This window comes from Syngnathus leptorhynchus, chromosome 6, assembly GCF_054491065.1.
Source record: "Syngnathus leptorhynchus isolate UIUO chromosome 6, UIUO_Slep, whole genome shotgun sequence".
NCBI classification, from domain to species: domain Eukaryota; kingdom Metazoa; phylum Chordata; class Actinopteri; order Syngnathiformes; family Syngnathidae; genus Syngnathus; species Syngnathus leptorhynchus.
The window spans coordinates 8,162,674-8,186,074 of NC_141200.1; the positions used below are offsets into that span (position 1 = coordinate 8,162,674).

General features: G+C 43.2%; 1 protein-coding gene across 1 annotated transcript in view; it reads left to right on the plus strand.

Annotated features, from left to right (window-relative positions):
- The window catches only part of LOC147055802 (genetic suppressor element 1-like), a 39,136-nt gene that overhangs the window by 11,952 nt on the left and 3,783 nt on the right, over positions 1–23,401 (plus strand). The window contains exons 6-16 of the mRNA XM_085914360.1: positions 15,168–15,347; positions 16,321–16,523; positions 18,450–18,622; positions 19,256–19,468; positions 19,574–19,729; positions 20,822–21,045; positions 21,305–21,515; positions 21,625–22,103; positions 22,167–22,279; positions 22,526–22,802; positions 22,983–23,105. Of these exons, the coding sequence (XP_085770486.1) occupies positions 15,168–15,347; positions 16,321–16,523; positions 18,450–18,622; positions 19,256–19,468; positions 19,574–19,729; positions 20,822–21,045; positions 21,305–21,515; positions 21,625–22,103; positions 22,167–22,279; positions 22,526–22,802; positions 22,983–23,105 (2,352 nt within the window). The remainder of the gene's footprint in view (positions 1–15,167; positions 15,348–16,320; positions 16,524–18,449; positions 18,623–19,255; positions 19,469–19,573; positions 19,730–20,821; positions 21,046–21,304; positions 21,516–21,624; positions 22,104–22,166; positions 22,280–22,525; positions 22,803–22,982; positions 23,106–23,401) is intronic.

Below are 23,401 nucleotides of genomic sequence, written 5' to 3' on the forward strand. Positions count from 1 at the left end.
GAGCAAACACTCGTTGAGCTGATGTAGCAGTGAACTCAACTCAGGTCACAGAAATCTGCAGTTTGGCAGATAGTGAACAATCTCTTTTTACATGTTGTGTATTTAGGAGGGCACATAGGAATTTTAGTGTCATTTTCAAATGAGCACCAGAGGTTGTTGTTTGGTGCTCATTTTGTCTCCCGGCCTCCCAAACTCACGAAGGAAATTAAAGAGGTGCAGCACACCGAGGCAAACGAATTAATATTATTATTATTTACATTTTTTGTCCTTTTTTAATTCTTCTGTATCAGGTCTTCTGAATATTAGTAAAATACAATAGCAATACATGGAGCAAAAAAAGAAATTATTTTGATATTTGCATTTCACTACATGGATATATTTGAATGCGTGTGAGTGCGTTATTTGACATGGCGTGTGTACTGGCGGGTCATCTTTATTGGCTGCTGTTGTGTTTTCAGCCTCTGGCTCGCCCTGTTCAACTTGACCTCTGCATTGATTTCTATGATATGTGTTAGCGCTGCAAGGACAATGTGGCGTGTGATTTATGGCACATGTCATGTGAAGGCGCTCACACATACACACACACACACACTACACGCTCCCCACTCTGCCTCAGGCTCTCATGCAACAAATATTCTACTCGTTCGACTGCAAGCAATTCCTAAGCGTGTTTTGAAGCTAAGTGTGTCTTGTGGTTTGGAGCTGCTGTCGTTTAACAATGGCCTCTTGCTTCCCACTTGCTGGTTTTCCTTGGCTTCTTAGCGCTCTGTTTTTCATTTTGGACTGCTCTGAATGTCAGCTGGGTTTTCAGAGTTCAAGTAATCATTTGCATTTATTATAACGGTACCTTATTTGGCTACCATATGCTGTTGTGTACGGGCATAAGCAAAAGTGCATATGGAGGCCCCCCCCGCCTCTTTCAGGATGACCAGGCTGCAGAGTGGGCAACTTTTATCATATAATATAGCGCTGTATATTGTTATCTTAAACAAGCATGGGATTCCATTTAATGGCATGAAGCGCCGCAGGTAGACACCGTCAGGCAAGTTGGTTGTGCCAATAAGACTTGACCCGGCCGTTTGATTCGGAATCCTCTCAAGCAACGCCTCCGGACGAGCGGTCCATCTCAGATCTTGTCCCATTTGATCAGTGCAGAATCCATACAGCAACAGGCTCAGATTCAGTCATTGGGGACGAAAGAGGAAAAGAAGCAGAAATTACAACTGATTTTTGGGATGTGTTAGATTATTACACTTTCTGAAAACTAACAAAATAACTAAAACTGAAATGGATCTTTTTTGTTAATAAAGTAGAATAAAAACTAACTCTAATTATAGTGGCAGTATCCATTGTTTTCATTTTTTGTCAATTAATACTTGTGCTGTCAGGGTTCATTTTAAAAGTATTTATTTCGGTATTGGTGTGTGTGACGTACAGAAGAAAGGTCAAATGTTTGAGAATTTTAGTTTACTGTACCTTATTAAACAATACTTAGTGACTTTTTTTTTTATCTTGCACTCAACTAACACCCCATTAAAAATAAACAAACACTTAAACTAATTTAAAAATGAGGCATTTCCCAAAACAAAATAACAAATCTGCTCAAAAAACTACTTAAAACTATCCATCCAACCATCCATTTTCTATACCGCTTGTCCCCATGGCAGCTAACTGAATGAAAAAAAAAACACTATGATGAAAACTCAAAAAATATTATAACCTTGGCCCCACTTAAGGATTCATTATCATGAATATTGAACCAGTTTAATGTTTACAGTTATCTGCCCAAATTGTCTTCCCGGGCTGATCAAGAAGTAAAAGAATCATTGTCAACAACCCCCATACCACACTCCGGATATTTCTTTAGAGACATCTGACACGCTCACATTTGTCCCCATTATCGCTACGTGCGTACATTAGGTTACTGAGACTTTGAAATAAATAATTTTTCCCTTGGAACCCTCAGTGGGCCGTTTTATAGGCGCAAGAAAGGATGGTGGCGAGGGCGGGTTAGGGTTCAATGAGACATGCATTGCCTCAAACCACGCTGCTGTCAGCCTCTCATGTGGTGTTAATTGAATGCGCGTGTGCGCGTATGCGTGCGTCAATGTGTGTGTGTGTCGATGAAAAACAGGGTCATAGTGTGCTTCACCTCAAGGGCACTGTTATTAATGAGATGAATAAAACTCGATGACAACAGCTTTACAACGTAAAAGAGATTAAAAAAAAGTCATACACTTAGACACAAGACGTAATCCATCAAAAAAAGAATTCCGTCCTCCAGAGATGTGGTAGATGTCGAAAAAATGATTAAAATTGCAGTTCTTATGTTTCCAACCACTGAAGCACAAATCCAACAAAAAAAACGCTGGCTAAGCCTAATTGGTCAAAAAGAACCGGTGTCACTAATGAGCTCGTAATTAGCAGCGAAATTCACTTACAGGCACACGTTAATGACACGTGTGAACGCTGCATTGTTTACATCCAATTACTACAACCAGCCAGCGCATACAGTGACTTTGTTGGGAAAGCTAACGTGTGAAGCGCACACACACACACATTGGCTCACACATGCAGGATGCGTGCTCACTGAGCTGCAGATTAGGATAAATGCCAGCAGATTTTGACCCGAGGTGATAACTCCTGCTAGTCCACACACACACACACACACATGCACTTGCTATGTGCATTCTATATGGGCTCACATCTACACACATACACTCACGCAGTGGTATGAAAAAAAAAAAAAAGCTGCTGGTTAGTGCGTGATAACAAGCAGATGGCAGGAGGATAAGCCAAGTGAAAGAGTCGCAGCTCCAATTTGATATTGTTAATATTAGTTGAAGAAATAAAGCAGTGGTTGGATGATTCAATATTTCCTGGAATGTGATGAAAGTTGATTTACAGTCACTTAATCGGTCATGTAATTGGTATTTTTCCAGTGCGGCATCATGGTTGATAATATTATTTTCATCATCACTCAGTTGTTAAAACTCTTCCTTGCAGACATATGCTATAAATATTTTAAAGACTGGCAGTCATCAGCTAAAAAGCTATATCGCTAAAGTTATCAATATTGTCATATACAGCCAACTCATTTTTGTACCATAGGACCTGCACCGATGTATGAAGACCAGTCAACTGGACATTTTGCTCCTCCACAGATCTTTATTAGTCCGGTAACGGTGGCAAAAGGCTCCGTAAATAGGCCGATTGGAAGATGAGGTGCCAAAGATGCGTGATTAGCAGTTCGACTTCAAGTGTTAAATGTCGATGCAGAAGTGGACTAATTGCTCCAAGTGCACACTTACTGACAAATTTGAGCATTTGCCCTTCCTTGCAATAAAAGTCAGCAGGGGCTTGATTCTTTGATGTCTGTGAAAGATTATCCTGTGGTGTGGGATGCGTTTCGAGGGATTTAAAAATCGGTATGCGTGTTACCTCGCTTCAGGCTCACTCGTGCGCGTACGCACACACAAACAGCACTCCGAAGGAGTTAAACAGCGAATAGGAAACTCTACTTGTCCGCCCCCAATGGTGCCGCACCATCTGCATGTTCATGAACCATGTCAAAATGTAATTGATTGAATGTGTCACTGTGTGTGTGTTTGTTTGTTATTGCGTGTGTGTTTGTCTGATGTGTATACAAAGAGCTAATTAACAGCAGTTTGGACGTTCAGGTTCATTGGACATAATGTATTTTGTTTTATACTATCTACATTGTAGTGGAGATCAATTTTCAGACTCAACCACCTTTTAACAAATCACAATAATTATGCACAATCTAAAGTGTGAAGTGCTATGGACCAGAGAAAAGAGCCATACTGGGTCTGCTTAAAAAATACATATTGAATATCAAAACACTCACAAAAGAAAATGATCTTTTTGTTTACATGTACATGTATTCTAATTCTCTAGTACTGGTACTGTTGATTTTTTTTTTAAATGAATTAATACAATTCTTAATATATGTATTATTGTAAATACCTGTTGCTGAACGTAGTCCTTCATGAATGAATTTGCTAGATATATTACTTTTACAATTATATCGAAATAAGTTCTAAATAATAAATCTAAAAATGGTCAAAATAATGACAAAAAGAAAAAATTACATAAAACAAATATTTAGTAAATGTAAATAAATAAATAGAGTTCATATACTGTACTCAAAGATAAACATTTCTAAACTATTTTTTGTAAGCCACAAGTTTTATACAAAATATGAAGGTGAATTTTTTATTGTTTTTATTTTTCCATGCAATCTTATCATAAATAAATTATTTTGGAGTGGAGAAACAGTAAATAACAATTAATTAACATTAAAATGGATTCAAATAGATTAAAAATAGATTAAATATCATTAAAATGTTGAATTGGGGGGCAGGAACATTTAAAGTAAATAAGATAACATTAAACTATGTTGAGACAGGCGCAAAGTTAATCTTTAAAGAAACATCTGAAAAGTGCATTCAAGATTGCATCTTTCTTTTCTCACATTACAGTACAGTGTGTTTATCCATCACCAAATATTATTGCAGTGGGTGAAATTGGATTTCTTACCATTTTTAATCTCTGATTCACACTTGACACAAGAAGGCAAATTGCAGTTTATTACAGGAGGCCCCCCCAGTTTGCAAACATAAACAGCCGTAATCCGCCAACGTCGCCACCTTCTGTTGCACACGCACCATGAGCGGCAGGGTTCACGCTCACACGCTACGGGGGCACGCCTTTGCTCGGGCGTGTGCCCGCCTCGTTCCGCTTCTGTCTACATTTGCATAATCTGCATAATGATGCTTCCTTTAATTGCCTCCGCCCAGGTAAGGGATCATGTGGTTAAGTGGGAGATCATAATTATGTAAATAATTGGCCTTACCGCAGCAAGCTGCTACTCTCTGCCACCCATCTGGAGTGAGACAGATACAGAGGCTGAAGGAATGAGGACATGGAGAAAAACGGGTGGACGTCGGCAAAAAATATGTCTTCCACACCCTTTAAACTTAAACTTTCAACTCACTCAGTTCTCATCATAAGAGGCAAAGCGTGCTTGCGTCAATCACGTCCTTTGCTGTAAAACTGCCACGTAAAACCAAAGACGGGCGAATGGAAATTTCTATCGATGTTAAGGTAATGCTAAAACATCTCGTTCAATATATTGTCTCTGCTCTGTGTGAACAATGACTATTACAGGACATTAGAAAAGTAATTAAAAAATGAGCACACACACATACTGGAGCTGCTGTTAGCATCAGCTTACACCCAGAGACTCACACGCTGCCTCACCGTGTCTCAAACACAAACTTTACAATATGCAGAATATTTTCTATACTTTTAATGCTGCAATTTTCAAAGACATTGAAATGTGTATTTTAATAAGATGAATTGTGTTGAAAGCATGTGGGAGGGTTTCTTAATATTGTAGATTTTCACCTATTGTTGGTGGGTCTGGAACGTAGTCCAAAATGCCCCGGATGCACACACACACACACACACACGTACACACACACACACAGGCGCACACACACGCACGCACGCTGCACAGATGGTAAAGGCAGCGGCCTTTTCACACAGACAAAGGGAAGGTAATTCTCTCTGCAGGACGTGCTGGGAGCCGAGGCGGGAAAAGAACAGCACACTCCCCACCCTGTTTCCTCAGCTCAGCCCCTCAGGCGGTACACTGACACAACATGCGTGTGTGTTTGTGTGAACATTGTCGTAGGCTTGAGGAGAACACATGGAGGCAAGGTGTTTGTGTGAGGGCGGATCATAAGAGAGGGAGAAAATGAGCAAGCGATAAGATGCAAAAGGGAAAATGCAGAGAGGGGCGGTGCTAATAAACTGGATTACTGCCTATCTTTACGGCACTGCGTGTTTGTTGGTGTGTGTACGCGCACGAGTGTTATGTCGATGTGATACAACCAGTTACACGCTATGGCAACACATGCAACCAATTTTGCCATTATATCAACTGTATCATCATAGCTTAAAGCTAACTTGATACAACACAAGAGCAATGTTTCGGTAACTGTAGTGTAAACCAACAACTATCGTTATTGTTATGATATTACTTTTAGGAGGGTCAACAATGAGCTACAGCATTGCGGGGACCACTGTCAGTGACTAAAGCTCTCTGGTTTGTAAAAATGTTGGTAAACAAATTGGAGGGCGCCTGTTCCATTTCAAATTGGAGTCTTTGCTTCAGTAGCCAATCTGTGGCGCTCAAGTTTGTGATCTCCCACCTGACCCGAGCAGCAAACAGGGGGCTTATTTTCATTGATCGGGGGAAGGGAGGAATACATTTAAATAATCAAGGGTTGGTGTTCATGGTTGATCCTATGCATCTGTGTGTGACCGTGCCACAAACAAGCAGCAAGCCCTTTTCTTTTCTTTTTTTTTTTTTTTTAGTTATGGGCGCATCCTCACCTGATATGAATGGAGTGCGTGCTCACCAATGGGTGAGTGTGCAGTTTGCATACAAATGTGTGCATGCTTGCATGTGTGATGGATGGAAGGCTATATGAGAGAGGAATAGGCTAATGAGAGCAGTCTCCAGAGGCAGTAAAGAATCCTGCAGCTATTACTGCCACACTTCATAATAGCCTCTGTGCTTGGCCTCTTTTACATGATGGGGTGGGGGGTGGAGTGGCGCAGTGTTACCCACCACTGCCCCGTGCGCTTTGACTCCCACGCACAGACAGAGCATGATCCATCAGTCACTCATGCACCTGCAGGAAAGGCACACACTTTTGTGTACGTTAATCTATCAGTCATTCCTTACCTCTCCTCACACAATGAGTGCACGCACGCAGCAGTCAATCTGTACAGGTCACAAAGGATGGAGGTGAGACACCACCCACCTCTGAGTGTGTCTGACTGTGCACAGCCACACCATAAATCATGTCAGGCTACAATGTCCCCGTAGACACACACACACGCACGCACGCAATTTTTCCTCTGTATAGGGTCGAGCACAACAACCATGTGTGTTCATCCAGGAGCTTTTTGTGAGTGTGTTTTTGTGTGCATTCATTAGGAGGGAAACATAAATGCTTGACTGGTTGTATCAGGTTGTCCTGGTACAAAACCATGCAAATCAGATGCGAAATATTTGTGTATGCTGAGACAGGTAGCTTAAGCTGGCTGCCATTCAAACTAGTTTGATGGCCATTTGACCCAATTCGCTCGATTTGTCCGAAAGAATCATTTGATTGCGTCAAATGATGTCTCTTTAAGTTGTTTGTCAATTCATGCCAGTGATGTATAGTGACTGGCAGAAAAATTAAAAGCTCTTGGCGGAAAGTGCCATGAATCTGCGTATCCGCCTGTTGCCATTTATACAACAGATTAATTGCTAAATATGATGAGTAAGTCAATTTAATAAATTAAGATTTTTTTTGTTGTTTCTGCAGTTAAAGTGAGTTGAAAAGCATAATTTAGACAAAGGTTTGATTTATTGCCATCTTTTGGCATCTACAGAACGCTGTTTTGCGGCAATAACAAAAATCCATGTGTAAATGACTCACAAGTAAATATTATAATTTTTTTTGTAATTTTTAGAATTGACTAATGCCTCTAGGTTCCACAAGATGGCAGCAAAATTCACAAACTTTTGATGTACACGGCAGGAAGAAGCCAGTGTTGCAATTCTAATTCAGCTTGCGGAGCACTTTTTTACCTCCATTGTTGATAAAGCTTCTTTTATTTGGTTTCTACAGTCCACAGCACTTTTACCTTCATTCCAAATCTGCAGGAGGAAGTTTTTTTTTGTTTTTTTTAATGGGAAAGTAGTTTTCTAATGGCAAGTATACAAGTAACTGTTGAAAAAAAAAGTTGCCTGATGGGTTGGTGAGCACCGAGTAGCTTGACTTCAACTAGCAGATGTGTTGACATGATGACCTGAGCATCATGTCTCCATTGCCTTATAGGCCCGTGTGAGTTATCAGCACTGTGTGTGCATGCATGTGGAAAGGTGGCGTGGGGAGAGGGGGGGGGGGTCACATCTTCCCTCCTCTCTCCAACCCTCGTTCCCCCCAGGGAGCATCAGTGGAGCAGGTGCTAGCTTCCCCACCCACCGCCCTCCTCCCCCCCCCCCCCCCCCCCCATCCTTCCTCTCTTGTCCTTCCCACATCCACGCAGTGTTTTGTCAGTCACCAGCGAGATGGGCTAAAGCCGAGGATTTCTTTTGTTTCTCTCTTTTCTATTAGGTGGTAAGTTGTCTGTTACATGCGTTTGTTTTAAAAAGCCTTATTGCTGCTTGTTCAATTATGCCTATGCACAGCTTTGGGTTGTTGGTGTTTACTTGATGGCTATCGCAGTAGAAATTTATCAGGGCTACACTTTTCTTCTTGGAACAATCTAATTGCTGTTTGCGTTAATGGCACTACGCTTGTGTTTTCTTTTATTTGTTGTGGAAATGGCTTTTTTTTAGGTGACAAGTTGTCCGTTTCATGTTTCATTTTTTAGCTAAATTCTTGGCCAATCTGAGGCTTCTTGGTTATATCTACACTGGTCTTAAAAACAAGGGGAAAAATAATGGAAGAAAGTGAACCTTAACTTTGACTACCAATATCTTAACTGCCTTGATTTGAGATGTCTAATCTTGGTTTGAGTTTGGTTTTTGCAGTGGATGCACAGCGTTGAGATGTCTGTGTTGAATTGATGACTTTTTTTATCAGGGTTACACTTTTCTGTTGCAACAATGTCTTCTCATTTTCAGAAGAGGCTTTGATTGTGTTTGTTACACGTGATGATAATACATGTCATTATTGGTTGAGTAATGATTTTTGTCATATTTGAGTGTGTCTACAAAAAAATCAGTTGAAGTGCCTTTGGACCTAATGAGAGCCACGCCGTGTCGCTTTTATTGTGAAATCAAAATGCAGGATGTCCGGTTGAAATTTGTTCACGGCAGACTGGTTGTCAGGTGTTTGTTAGCTTGTGAGACAGCTTCCGCTCAACGCTCTCGTTCCCGTCCAACCTGTTGCTCAGTAAACAAATGATCCTGTCTGCGGCGGACCAAACTTAACGGATACAAAGTGGGCCTCACATGACATTGTAGTGTTAGGTTTACTGAAAGTCGGACTATTAGCTTGCTAGCTAGCCGGATGGATGGATGGATGGATGGATGGATGGATGGATGGATGGATGGATGGATGGATGGATGGATGGATGGATGGATGGATGGATGGATGGATGGATGGATGGATGGATGGATGGATGGACATCAAGCTGTCCAATTCAGTGCCCATGACAGAGTATTGTCTGATGCTTCCTCAGTTAGTCCAGTTGAGGAGTATTTTTTTTTAAGTTCTCCATGGTTGGCATTAGGATGGGTTTGGGTTAGATGCTGTCACAGAGTCTCCCCACATCTCTCCACCCCCTGGCTGTGATGCAGGGTGTCATCCCGCAACACCCACGGGATTTGAGGGAGACCTTTAACAGTGACTGTATTGTCGGCGTCAAATAGACAGATGCCACCGGGTGCATTAGCAGCAGCCAAGCGGATCACTTGGCTATTGTTTGCGCGCGCGTGTGTGTGTGTGTATTTGTGTGTACACAGCCTGCAGGTGGACTTTGCACACACACGCATATACATGCACATACACACATGCGAGCACATGCGCCATCTGACCTGCCATGGACCAGCTGCTCTGCAGGGGTTACCGAGTCAACCTCCAATCTCCTTAATGATCCTCTTCTCATGTTGATATACTAAAGTATCTCCCTCACACATGCAACACACACATCCATGCACACCTCTCATCCTGTCTTTTGGCTGTAGTAGTAGCGCGTGTTTGTTCATCATTTGGGTATCCAGTGTACATTAGCTTTAATTGACATAGCAGGAAAACAAGTTTGGTGACAACTTGTTACTAGGCAGACTTCGCAGGATTTGGCTCACCTCGGGTGGAGATGCATAGCTAGGAGAAGCTTCCTGAGTAAGCTAAACAATGTGGAATTCCCCCAAAATGGCTCATCATCATGTGCAGATGGCTCTGACCAACTTTTTATACTTCTTCATTGGAGTCACGGATGAGCCAAAGCATATCCCAGCTTAACCCTGGATGCCCTTTTTTTTTTTAAAGAATATCGGAGGAGGTGGAGTACTTGCAGAAAACCCACGCAAGCAATCTACTCTACTAGTTTGTGTTGTCCTTCACACTTACACACACCTCAGCCAACATGGCGTGCTTTTACCCCGCAGCACCTGTCTGCGTGCATCTGCTATTTTGCGTGTCTTGGGGCGCCCTCGTGTTTGTTCAGATGGTCGAGGTCAAGCTTCCGGCGCTGTCGACACCTGCCGTGTGAGGCGGCCCAGCGCCACAGGATGAAGAGGAGGAGGAGGGACTGTGACTGTCTGACCCCCACCACAAACAAATTCAAACGATGTGGCCGATTGCCTGATAAGGCATGGAAATTCCCACAGTTACATATAATACAGAGGCTTGCATGAACATTTTTTTATTTGTTCTTACAGTGCTTACAGCCACGAGAGGTGCATCAAGGGCATTGGTGTGGGGTCTAACCTGTATTCCCAAATATTTGGAGTTGTGGTAACGCACTTGATTTGAGCAAAAAATATAGCCCATGAAGCTTAGTGTAGCGTATCCAACACAATCATCGCATCCACATGTCCACGACTCACTGCTTCGGAGTCCTTAATTGTCTGTGCCTGAGCTGGAGGTGTTGCTTCTTCTTACACTCTTGTGCTTTTTCTGCTCCATTTATCCCAGCAGCACAAATGCGTGCTGGCTGTTTGGTCCCCCGGGGTGGCATGCGTATATTTTTCGCAAAGTGCAGTGTGTGTGTGTGTAAAGTCAACTGAGTCAGCTGATTTGTGTGTGTTGTAAAGGAAGATCACCTTTCCTCATGGATGTGTCACTGTGTGTCTTTTTTTTTTTTTTTCCTTCTGATATTTATGTGCACTTATGGGCATGTTTGTATGTGGCGGAGGAAAGTGAGTGCGTGGAAGTGTGTGCGTGTGTGTTTTTTATGGAAGGTGAGGAAGTGTTAAGTGCTGCTGTGCGAGCGAAGCTAGTAAAGGCATTTAGGAGCCCCGCGAGGAGCCCTGAATGCTGGGTTGACGCCACTCTGACTGCTATTACAGACAACTTTAAGAGGTTGTAAAACATTTGGCTACTTTTCCTCTCATTCGCACTCAGTGTGTACACATGCATGTGTTGTGTGCGTAGAAAAATCCCTGGATGTCTGCCAGCTATTCTAACTGCTATTAACGCCAATTGTCAGAGCAGCAAATAAAGTGTACAAGCTAACTAGAATAGATGATTTGAAAATATTGCCGAGCACAGCGTTTATATCCGTGGATGGTAACATATGCATGGTTGAGTCCAGGTTGATTCATTGATGACGTCGTTTCAATAGTTTTGCGATGATGTGTTTCGAAAATTGCTTTTATTGCATATTGCCCCACAAAATTGGATTGAATTCATCTGTTGTTTTTGAGTACTCCTGCAAATTAACCAAGCAGGAAATGACGAGCACAACAATAGCTCTTCTCCTTACGTTTTCATACCAGGCGGAGGTAATAAACAAGCAGAATGAATTTAAAGTGTTGAGCCACATGAGCACACACACACACACACACACACACACACACACACACACACACACACACACACACACACACACACACACACACATTCACCTGACTCCCCGTCTATGAGGACAGTGGGGGGAGCATAACCTACTGCGTCAGCTCATTAAGAGCATCCAGTGTGTGTCTGTGTGTGTGTATTCAGGGATGGGCTATTAGAATGGAAGAGGAGGTTGCGACTCAAGAGGCATCATCACTCTGCCACATTGGCGAGTAACTGTGTGTGTGTGTGAGCGCACGTACGTGTTTGAGTGTGTGTTTTCGGAAGGAGGAGGGAGGGAGGACAGCAGGCCTGGACACGTCCTATAGTATGACATCATGCTGAGCTTTGCTATTGTTCACAAGGCACAGTGAATGTACTGTCAGTGCGTGTTTGTGTGTGTCTCTGTGTGTGTGCGTGAATGAATCAAGATAAACTGATTACAATTAAGGCTCAGAGACAGACAATTTTATTAGCTTGTGTCGTTGGGGATCGAGAGCATTTTTAGACATCTATCATCTAGCCACCCATCCATGTATCCCTGCAGTCAGCTGTCCCTTTATACATTGAGCCAACCGTACATCCGTCTGTCCATTCTTCCATCTGTCCGTCCATCCATTCATCCGTCCGTCCGTCCTAGTCTAGCGTAGTGCGGTATAAATGTGCGCTTGAGTGGCGTTTTCCATCTTTTGGAGTCTACTTTAAGTCACCAAATTGTCAGGCGAGCCGGGTGGTTGTTAAGGAAATCCCCCCCCAGTCTGTCAGAATGCCCAGCATGGCGCAACACGATTTGCCTAAATTTCCCCAAACTTGACTTGCCCGAGCACGAAAATCAAGATGCAGCCGTTTTTACGCCAAGCGCACGTGCGCTGTCCATTAAAATAGGGCCCTTCGTTTTCATGGTGACAAAAGCATACAGAGAACATCCAAAGCTAGATCTCCATAATTCTCTGTGAAAAGCCCAAACATTCCTGGAGGACGCCTAACGTTTTTGTATCGTTTGTCCTTCTGAACTCCACGCTGGCTGTGGCGGTAAAGGTTGGAGGTGAGGGGTGAAAGGTCACTGTCAGGAGCCAACTTACCCCTTGACCCCCAAAACCTACCAACCCTAAACCCACCTCTTCACTCATCTCGGTCCCGCAACAGACGGGACCGACTGGAAGTGTGACAGAGTGATGGATGGACGGCGGGTTAATACAGGCACATACACACCAAAGCGCAAAGGAAGGAAGGATGACTAGAGCACACTTTGAGAGAAAAAACTGGAAAGCCGTAACGAGTGACAGAAACGACAAGGAGGAAAGGGGGGGGGGGATTGAGAGGAGGGTGGAGGGGGCTGCTAGTGGATGGAGAGGAGGAGGAAGAGTGGGTTGAGAGGAGGTCACGTGACCACACAGCAGCTGCAAGACTGAGAGAGAGAGAGAGAGAGAGAGAGAGAGAGAGAGAGAGAGAGAGAGAGAGAGAGAGAGAGAGAAAGTCACAGAGGAGCGGAGACGACAAACAGGAGGAAGAGTGAGCAGGAGGGTGAGTGTTTGCGTGTTTCAATTATGCACACATTCACATGTTACTACCAAATGTGTGTACGTGCGTGTGAGTGTGTGCGCAAGTGTGTGTTTATGTGGTACTGGACTATCAAGGGAATATGGTAGCAAGATTGTGGCAAGCAAAAGAAAAGAAAAAAAAGCAAGCGGCGTGTTGTTGTTGGCTTTAGTGAAATGAGCTCCCGGCGTGCCGAGATAGATGAGAGTGAGGAGGAGAAGGTGGTGGTGGTGGGGGGGGGTTGTCGAGAAAGACAGAGAGTGAATATAGGCTATCTTATCATCTCAACCTCAGCAGAGCCTCATCAAGACCTTTTTTTTCCCCTCCAAGATCTCCATCACGCTCTTCTTGTTTGATGGTGTTCTTTTCAATTTCAGGGGTGGGAAGTAACAAAGTCCAGTTGCTATACTGAAGTGGATTTGTCAGTTATCTGCACATCTATCTACTGAAGTATAGAGTGCAAGTACTTTTCCTGTTCTGATTGTGCAACGCTTTGCATGTACTTGGCATTTTGTCAAAAGTTCATTTTTACCTCAAAACAAAATATTTTACTTTCTATAATTTACTTTAGTTTACCTTTCTACAAAATCCTGCCGATTGATGAGCTGTTCATTTTGTTTGGACGTTTGTCTAGATATAATCTAAATATTTTTGACAATGTATTTTATTTGAAATTCATTCGTACAAAAAAGGTGAGCTTCCAAAATATGTCAATTTACTACTTTAATTTGTTAACCATGCACATTTGTTGTCGTCTAAACGTTCTTTTGTCAAGGTATTGTTTGCTTTGCAGAAACAGTCGGAGACGTGGCCATTTGTGAATTCAATCGCACAAAAAAGCAAATTTCCAAAATCCTGTCTGTTTACTAATTACAATGTATTACTTTTTATTTGAAATCCTCCTAATTTTTTTGGAGGGGTGGTTTGTTGAATTGCAATCCCACCTAATTCAGATAACGTTACGGACGCATACAACCCATACAAACAAGACTTCCAACAATAGACTAAAGCTTGGCTTGGAACCTTCTCTGCCTCATAGTGCTCTTCTTCTAAATCGTCTGCATTCTGTTAATCCACCAAATCACTGCTTCGAAAGAGATGACGTGAAAAAAGAGACCAAAAAATACGTTTTTAGTGTTTATTTAAATCAGAAGACAGCACCACCTACAGGCCTGGCGTGCACATTACAACCCTTTTTGCATTTTTGAAAGGCTGTTTAGGCTTGGTTATCATGAAAAAACAAAACATTGTGCCGTGTCCAAGTGTTTACCGCTGTTTATTGCGCGTGTGTACGAAGATGAGCGTGTGTGTGTGTTTGCGTGGTGCTAATGAGGTCATGGCTGTAGTGAGCGAACAGGGGGGTAGGGTGGTAGTTGTAGTGTAGGGGGCTGCTGGCTAATTCCGGCTGTAATTAACATTAGTGGGTCAGTGAGAGGGTTAAAGGAGGGGGGTCGGGCGCATTGGGACAAATGTTGCTCCATCTTGTGTTTGCGCTAAGTGTGCCCACTAATCAATAGAATATAGTTTTCGGATCAGCTTAACAGGCCCCGGGGAAAATTGTGTTTGGACATCACATGAAAAGATACACGCAATTACGTTGCATTAACGGACATAAAAGCATCTACACGCACACTCGCCTCCTTGTGTTCGTCCGGCTTTTATGCAGGAGGCAGACTTCTTATTGATATTCAGGGATCTTGGATGCAATCATAATTGTGGAGTGAATGCACCACAGAGGAGAAGAGTTGGATTTATGAAGGCAAACAAAAATAGCATAAGCAGTCCAGACAATGGCACCTCGACATATGAATTGAGTTTGTTACGTGACCGGGCTCGTTATTCAATTTACTCGGAAATGAAATAAAATGTTCCCATTGATATGAATTGAAATTCAAGCCAATCCAAGTCCCCCAAACATGAAAGATAAATAAACTTCACTTATACAATTTTGCAGGTGCACTGGCATCCAGGTGAACAAGAATACAAGATTGTTATTGCAGGTGTAGGTGCAACCTTGTGCTTCTCCACACGCAGGCATGAGCCATGAGTCCACCAAGTCGGCGTCTTTAGGAATGGTCTCCACGGCGACTCGCACCACGGCCACCGTCAGTCCCCTTAGCCCTCTGACCAATGGGAGCGCTCTCGCCCAGTCTGCCAGCTCTGGATTCGCCGCCGCCCTGCGCAAACTGGCTAAACAGGCTGAGGATCCCCGATGTGAGTTGCATGTGGCGGCCATTTGGTCATTGTTGTATGAAATATTGGCCATTTGGTTGTCATTTGAAATATTTCCTTTTTTTTTTTTATAATTCATGTATTATTCTGACAGTTACATTTGTTGACCACAAAATCAAATCAACATTTCCTGTTGTAATGAATGGAAATACCATTAATCTGTTCCAGCTCCCCAAAAATCACACTCAACATGTGAATGTTTGTAATAAGAAAACACTAGAATGAACACGAACCAATGGTGGTCAGATGTTTTGAAGGTCACTGCTGCCGTTTTGTGGTGGAATGACTGAACCTCACTCCAAATTTTGCCTGTCACAACAAGGCCTGTCACAACACAGTATTGACTAGATCGACTTATCGTTCGATGAATCAAACCTTTCAGTCCTTGCTAGTGAGGGCAACGCCTTTTTTTTTTTAAACTAGGGCTAGTCAACTCTAAAAAGGCCACCCCCTGTCGCTTTAAGAAGCATGGTTGAAAATCAAATGCAACGGTTGCAATCATTCACTTGATGTGTCGGGCGACCTACCCTGTCCGCTCTGCCTCTCCCTTTATCCTTTTCCATTCATCTCCTAATAATGAGAATCTAATTAAAGCCAATCATAACAAGCTCTCTTCTTCCGGCTTCCCGTCGCTCTTTCTCTACTTCAGTGTCCATTGGCAGCCGTCCTCCAACTCTTTTAGTGTTTTTTGTATGTGTGCACTGGTCAGTCAGTGTTGCATTTACCAACTTTGCAGGTCCCTCTCTCAACTCCTGCATAATGGAGTTTCTTTTCTCACTTTTTCTTCTCGCGTTTTTTACAATGGCTAGCAGCGTATCCTAGTGGTTAGAACATCTGCCTTACAGTTGTTAAATTGTGTAGTTTGGAGTCTCTGCTCCACCATTTGCATTTTCTTGATCTTAGGCAAAGCACTTTCTAAACATTGGCTGGATTTTTTTCATTCTTCTCCACACAGCTTCGGCCCTCAGCGGTGAGCCGTCGCCCGTGTCGTCACCTGCCACCAGCCACAGCTCGCCGGTCACCACCCCCAAGCGGGCCACATTAGGGCCCCTCTTGGCCCAGTCCCGGGGCCACGCCGTCGTCTCGAGTACCCCTCCCGTGGTCACCATTGCTCCCACCAAGACCAGCAACGGTCTGTGGAGGGCCGACGGGCGACAGGTACACACACAAATGGATGCCTAAAAATGATGTTTTTCTTTTTTAAATGTCAAACTCACATGATTACACATGATTACTAATTGGGCAAAGTAGTGCTACTAATATGTTGTTCACTGGTAAGATTTGTTAGTAGCCAGTTGGCCAACATCCAGTAACGTGCCGAAATGCCAAAGTCTAGTAACTAAAACCATTAGTGGACCTTATTTACAGTCATTCTAGTAGTACACTGAATCTTCTGACTTGTGAGGAGGACAGGGTGTACGAGTATATGGCTAGTAAGATGGATAGCAAGGATAGTGAATAAATACTTCAACGGCTTTCTATATATACAGGAGTATGTGTGTGTGTGCGTGCATGTGTGTGTGTGCGCGTACGTGTCTTACCCTGCCCCACCCAAAGGCGTAAAGGGACTTGTTCTTGTGTGCATCTGAATATGTTTACTCATGGACGGGCGAGGCACCAGGGTCCCCCCGAGACAAAACAAAAGCCCCCCCGCCTCCCCGCCGCCTTGGTATACCCCCTTGGGTAAGAGCTGCCTTTCTCCCCCTTCACAAAGACCACTCTGTGGCTCTGCCCACCGGACTGCAGTGGGAAGGGGGGGAGGGGGGCTCCTATGGCGTTCCATTCAGACTTGTAGGCATAACAGGAGCGAGGCGGCATTGAAAGAGAATAGGATGTGAAGGAGGGGAGTGATAGAGAGCAAGAAAGGCCAGGAGAGTAAAAGCGAGCTCACGAAAGGTTGGCGAGGATCAAGTGTAATGTGCACTTGGCCCTTGCACTATGTCAATCAGAGCCCACACAAGCACAACTAATTACAGCTCGCTCTGTTCAATGGGAATGTTGCACCTTTGGACTCGAAATCTGGAATTATAGAACAGTTGTGCAAAATGTGTATGATTAGAGCAAGATATGCATTTTGGTCTCAACTATTGTAAATAATAACAAGAAGAGGCATCCTTTAAATAAAATTGAGTTGAGACTAGTTGAGGTTGCCAACGGTCACATTGTATTGCTGCAGTAGTTCTCCATTTGAGGATCAAGAGAGAGGTTACTCATTTGAATGTGCTTTTCATGAACGCTGCATTCAAATACATTCAAACTTTATTCAAAGTGCACAATGGTCACTCCATGTGCACTCTAGGACGGCAGATTGCGTGTTTGCTTGGATTTGTTTGTGGCTTTGACTGTGGTTTGACTTTCCACATTGTTGCTATTGCTGCAAAGTATGACTTGAGAAGTTTGTCCCATCAGAGCTAAAATATGGAGAGCTTTTTTTTTAATGTATGGATTTCACATTGAATTCTGTGTATTGTCTGTAAAGTTAAATTTCGTGTGTTGTAATGTATTTAGAAATAAATCAATGATTTTACTATACAAGAGCTGCACAGTTTAATTGCACCTTTTCATCGATATGCCTGCCATTACACATCGCCGGCTTAGAAAGATGAGCCAAAATTTGATTCTCATATTAAAATAAAATGTTCACATGGTAAAAATGTGATCATATTGCATTTGATTGGCTGTTCCATATGCCTGGATAAAATGCTGCCAATCTCTGTGATTAATTTAATTCAATTAAATGCAACGCTGTGGCCAGCAAATCCTACCATGGGGGGGCATTTTGAGTGAAGGAGTGAGCAGTGAGCACCTATATTAGGATCAGCTCCTCCACTTTGATCTTGACCCACTCTGACATACCGGAGCCACTCTGAGCCAGCCTCTGGGTGCAAGTGGCAAGCTTTAATGCACTTTTGTCTCAACTTTCTTAGTGCTCAGCGGTAGAAAATGAAAATTCTCGGTATCAACGCTGTAATTGACTTGAGTATTTTTCTTATGACGTTTTACTTTCAGAAAATGACAGCACAGAGTGTGTTTTTGGTTTTTGTCACCTCAGCTCCATGCCGTGTAACATTTCGTCTCACTCAGGTGGAACACAGCGCTGCGAGGCTTGGGGGCGGCAGAGAGCGGGCATCCGCCGATAACGCTCATACACAGCACGACAAGAGGACCCCGCCCGTACCCCCGTCTCACCTGCTGGCTCACCACTTTGGACTCACACCCAGCTCGGTCATGCAGGACCCCCGTATGCAAAGCCTCAGGCAAGGACTCGGGACCAATAATATTATTGATGATAAAAATAATACCTATTTATACCTTTAACATTTATTAGAACTTAGTCACACCTATGCATGTAAAATTCATTCTATTACATTTGCATAAAAATAATGAATTAATCTAAAAATATTAATAATAAAAGTAATAATAATCTGTTTTTATATCCAGTGGAAATAGAAATTCTCAACTACAACTGAAATGAAAGACAAAAGTAATATTAAGTATGCAAAAGTGTGCACGCCCTCTTCTAAGTGACATAAGGTTCAAAATCAAGCAATTATATGAGCACACAACTGCCACTATTTTTAGTGGCTCGGATTAAAACCCAATAAAGTTCTGATGTAGACTTAATTGCTTTCTTAAAAAATATTGTTACTTATATGTTATTATCTGATAGTCATAAAATAATCAACAAATAGATTTAATTTCACTATAGTATTTTGTCATACATTTATTCATGTTATTATTTTGTTGCTGATCTGCTTGGAGAAATCCGATCTGCCACATAGAAAACAAAATGTAAAAAACAAATGTGATTTTAAAAAATGCCAATTACAGCTGATCAAATATAAACAACAGTGCACTATACTTACATTTGTGTCAAATGTGTTGTGCAGTTTACCTGGGCAGATGCACCCAGCGGCTCCCTCGGGCAACATCCCTGAGGATTACCTGAGATCGCTGCGTCCCTTCGCCACCCCTGACGACCTGCGTCTGACCTCTGTGCCTCTTGGTCTGGACCCCTCTGCAGCCGCCGCTCATGCTGCCGCCGCCGCCGCTGCTGCTTACTACCACCCAGCCTTCCTGCACCATCCTTTGTCTTTACCCAGGTATGGTTTACTTTACAGAAAATAAAGCTAATTATGCGCTTCTAAAAGACTAGCAGAGGAGGCCTTGCTGGCATTTTTTGCCATTTGTATTTGTTTCATCTCTAGGATGGAGGAATCCTTGTGTCTGTCAGCACTGCGGTCACAGTTCTACTCGGTGCCTGCCGGGGGAGCCTTCTCCCCTCTGCACGCCTCTGGCCTTCACTTGCACCTGCCTGGCGCTCGCTACCCCGGAGAGCTAAACCACAGCGTACTCGTCGAGAGGTATCCGCTTTGCTTTTCTTCCCTAGCGGAACAACAATGTAATCTTTTCCTGCAGGGTGGACACATGTCGTTGAGATATTTTATTATATATCCAACCGTGCTTTGTAATTTGTTTACCATATTACCCGTATTTTACACAGTATTATACAGTATACTATATATCAACTATAATTTATTGACAAGGTTTGGATTTTATTTTAAGAAATCTGTACTGATAATATTAGATACAATTATCAACAATAATTATATTTAACTCGCATAATTTAATTAAACAAAATTATATACTGTAATAAAATTATTATCATTATTTTGCTTCAGATTAATGGCTAAGAGAAATTGGGTGAATTCTAAACAGTCAAGTTTGGTAATAATAATGATGATGATTATAATTTATACGTAAAAATAACACAATGTAATGTATGTAGCAATTACAATTAATCATGAGTTTAATGTAAAAAAAACACTGTATATTATAAGTAAATAATAATTTAACTGGATTTAAAAAAAATATATAATATGTATACTACATTTGAACCCCTAGATGCATATACTACATATATAAATATATTTTAATATATAGGACTCTTGATAATGCTCAGTGGGCACCTCTGTTCTCCAGTAATTGCTCCCTTTCTCTAAACAATACTGTTTGTCTGGAACACAATACACAGGAGACATTTTTAACACGACGCTGTTCATCATCTTCTTCTGTAATGGCTTCTGGATATCTTTTTTTTTTTTTTATTACCATGTGTTGTTATGTGTGTGTATGTGAAAGTGCATGCGAGCGTGCACTTTTCCTGTGGTTTCCCATTAAGTGTTCATCTGTTCTTGCTCAGTCATGCTGTGTATGGATTATTTCCCTTATAGTAAACGGAGTATGTGTGTGTGTTTTTGTGTGTGTGACTGTTTGTGTGAGGTTCACCAGTGTGTGGTTAATATCTGCCTCGTGCTGGGTGTTGCATCTCTCACCCTCCTTTCCCCCCCCCCCATGTGTTTATTTGTGTGTGTGTGTGTGTGTGTGTGTGTGTGTGTGTGTGTGTGTGTGTGTGTGTGTGCGCGCGCCTTCATACTTGTCAACTTCCCCCACAGGCTGCAGATGGAGAATGAGCTTCGCCAACGAGAGAGAGAGAAAGAGAGGGAGGAGGAAAGGGAGCGAGAGCTGGACAGACAGAAGGAGAGGCAGAGGGACAGACAGCAGCAGATGGCCAGGGCTGCGGATGGCCACGGATACCTGGCCGAAAGGGCCACTCAGAGGGCGCCGTCGCTGGAGGACAGGGCCAGGCTAGTAGAGAGGCTGACCCCCAACAGACTGGGTACAAACATTCATTCGTCCATCCATCCATCTATTTATTTATTTATTTATTTATGTATTTATTTATTTATTTATTTATTTATTTATTTATATAAAGGAAAAAATACATGAACTAAAATAGCACCTTGTGAACTACAGCCTCAATAATAAGCACGATGTTGTAATTTAACCATTGTAATTTAATTATCTGTCACATTGTTATTGTCTTGCAAAAAAATATCCAGCTACTGTCTTGACTTGCTTCTCAAATGTCTGTCCAGATAAAGCCAAGGAGTCGGAACTCCCATCGTTCCTCTCGCATAAACCTCTGCCCTTGAACACCCACTCCTCCAGGGGCTCCGTCCCACACCCGCTGCCCAGTCTGGTGCCTACTCACCTGGGTAAGCATCACGTGGTGGCTGGTGGTGTCAACGGAGCTGCCGCCACGACTCACAGGGCCAGCGAGGAGGCCTGGATGAAGGACTGCAATAGGTGACGATTACTTTTTCTCATCCACTCAAAATCAAGATACCAGACTGTAAGTGCGTCTGATAGCTTTAACACTGGTCTAAATCGGTTGTCCTTGTATGTATCCAAACAGAACTGGTCATCCGAACCAAGGCATCAAAGATGCACCACCCTCCCTGGGTGCACCTCCTCCTCTCATCTCCCCTAAACCTCCGCAAACCACACTGTGGAACCCCGCCTCTTTCGTGGACCGCAGAAAGCCCACCCCGCCAATTCGTCCCCCTCCCAGCCTGACAAGAGCCGACCGACCCGACCTGAGCTGGGAGGAGAAGATAGAGGAGGGAGCCCGGAGGAGGCCGGAGGCTCACGAGAGGTATCCCTCTGCGAGGGAGGAGACCTGCTTGTCCAACAAGGCCGAGCAAGACCTCCTCCAGAGGCGCCAGGCCAACAACCTCTACATGAGGCTGTGCGCGCCCCTGTCAGACCCCAACGCCGGCAGGGAGCGGCAGAGGGACAGCACGCTGGTGTACGACGAGGCACTCCAGCAACATCGGCGACTCCTCAGCAAGCTGGACCTAGAGGAGCAGAGGAGAAAGGAGGCACGCGAAGGAGGTGAGCCGAACCGAGGCAAACACCTGGAAAGAGTTTGAATAAATAACATCTCCTACGCTGCAGGTTATTACTATGACTTGAACGACTCGTATGACGAGAGCGACGAAGAAGAGGTGAAAGCCCATCTGAGGAGAGTGACGGAGCAACCTCCCCTTAAACTTAATACGTCCTCTGAGGTACTGGACTTTATTCTAAATCCAATTCTAATTATCATATACAAGGCCTGTTGTTAACAATCTTGACAAGGATTTTATCAGGAGTCAAATCTTTCATTGTATAAAATCTGTTTATTCATTTAATTATCATTCCTTCAGTTTTATTGCTTTTTATGGTTTTTTATGTTGCAGTCCAGGTACGACTGTATTTAAAGGCTTCTACTGACTCATTGACGCTATTCGGTTGTTCTTTGCCTCTCATTGAAGAAAGTGGACTTCCTACGCATGTGCGGCCTGGTTACCCGGGCTCATCGCGACGAGCTCCTGCAGTGCAAGAAGAGGAAGCGAAGGCGGATGATGAGGGAACGCAGCAACTCGCCGCCACCAGTTGTGCGGGGGAAGCGGAAGTCTCCTCCTTTGCCAGCCGCCGCACTGACCACCACGTACACCGCAGAGCAGATGGACAGTGCCCCCGAGCTGCAGGAGAAGAAGGACTTTCTGCGCGCCTTTAAGCTCTCCCACGTCAATGCTCAGCAACGAAGAGGTTTGTGCATGGAGCGTGCAGGAACCCGTGTTACGTGAAGGACTGTAATTAAAATAAAATAAAAATATCTTCTGGAGCAGTTCAGAATCAACCAAAATAACGTGACAAAAATAGTCAATAAGAGATTCAACGGGATGTGTTTTGCGCCGTCTCACTGAATTGAAATGTGTTGCACGGTAGACAAAGAGAAGACCAAGGAGCTGCTGAGGGCCATTGAGAAGAAGATTGTGACGCTGGATACGCTCCGATACAACTCTGTACCTCCATGTAGCAGCAGCCCCCCTGCTGCCACCTCCTCAAGCGGTGAGACCCTCCACAGTATTAAGGATGTGCACTCACTTTAACAATTCACAAATATTGACAATACAGGACGATTTTGAGCCTACTTTATAACATTGTCAGCAAATACAATCGTCAAATTGTAAAAGATTATAAAAATAAATTGTCCCGACCGATTATTCAGTGGGGCCCGATTAACCGCCTGGTCGATTATATCAGCCGGTAAAAATATTAATGAGGAACAGGAGTTTTGACGAATAAAAGCCAATATAATCTCACATTCTCAGGAACCAGTAAATGTTGTCTAAGATAATGTTGAT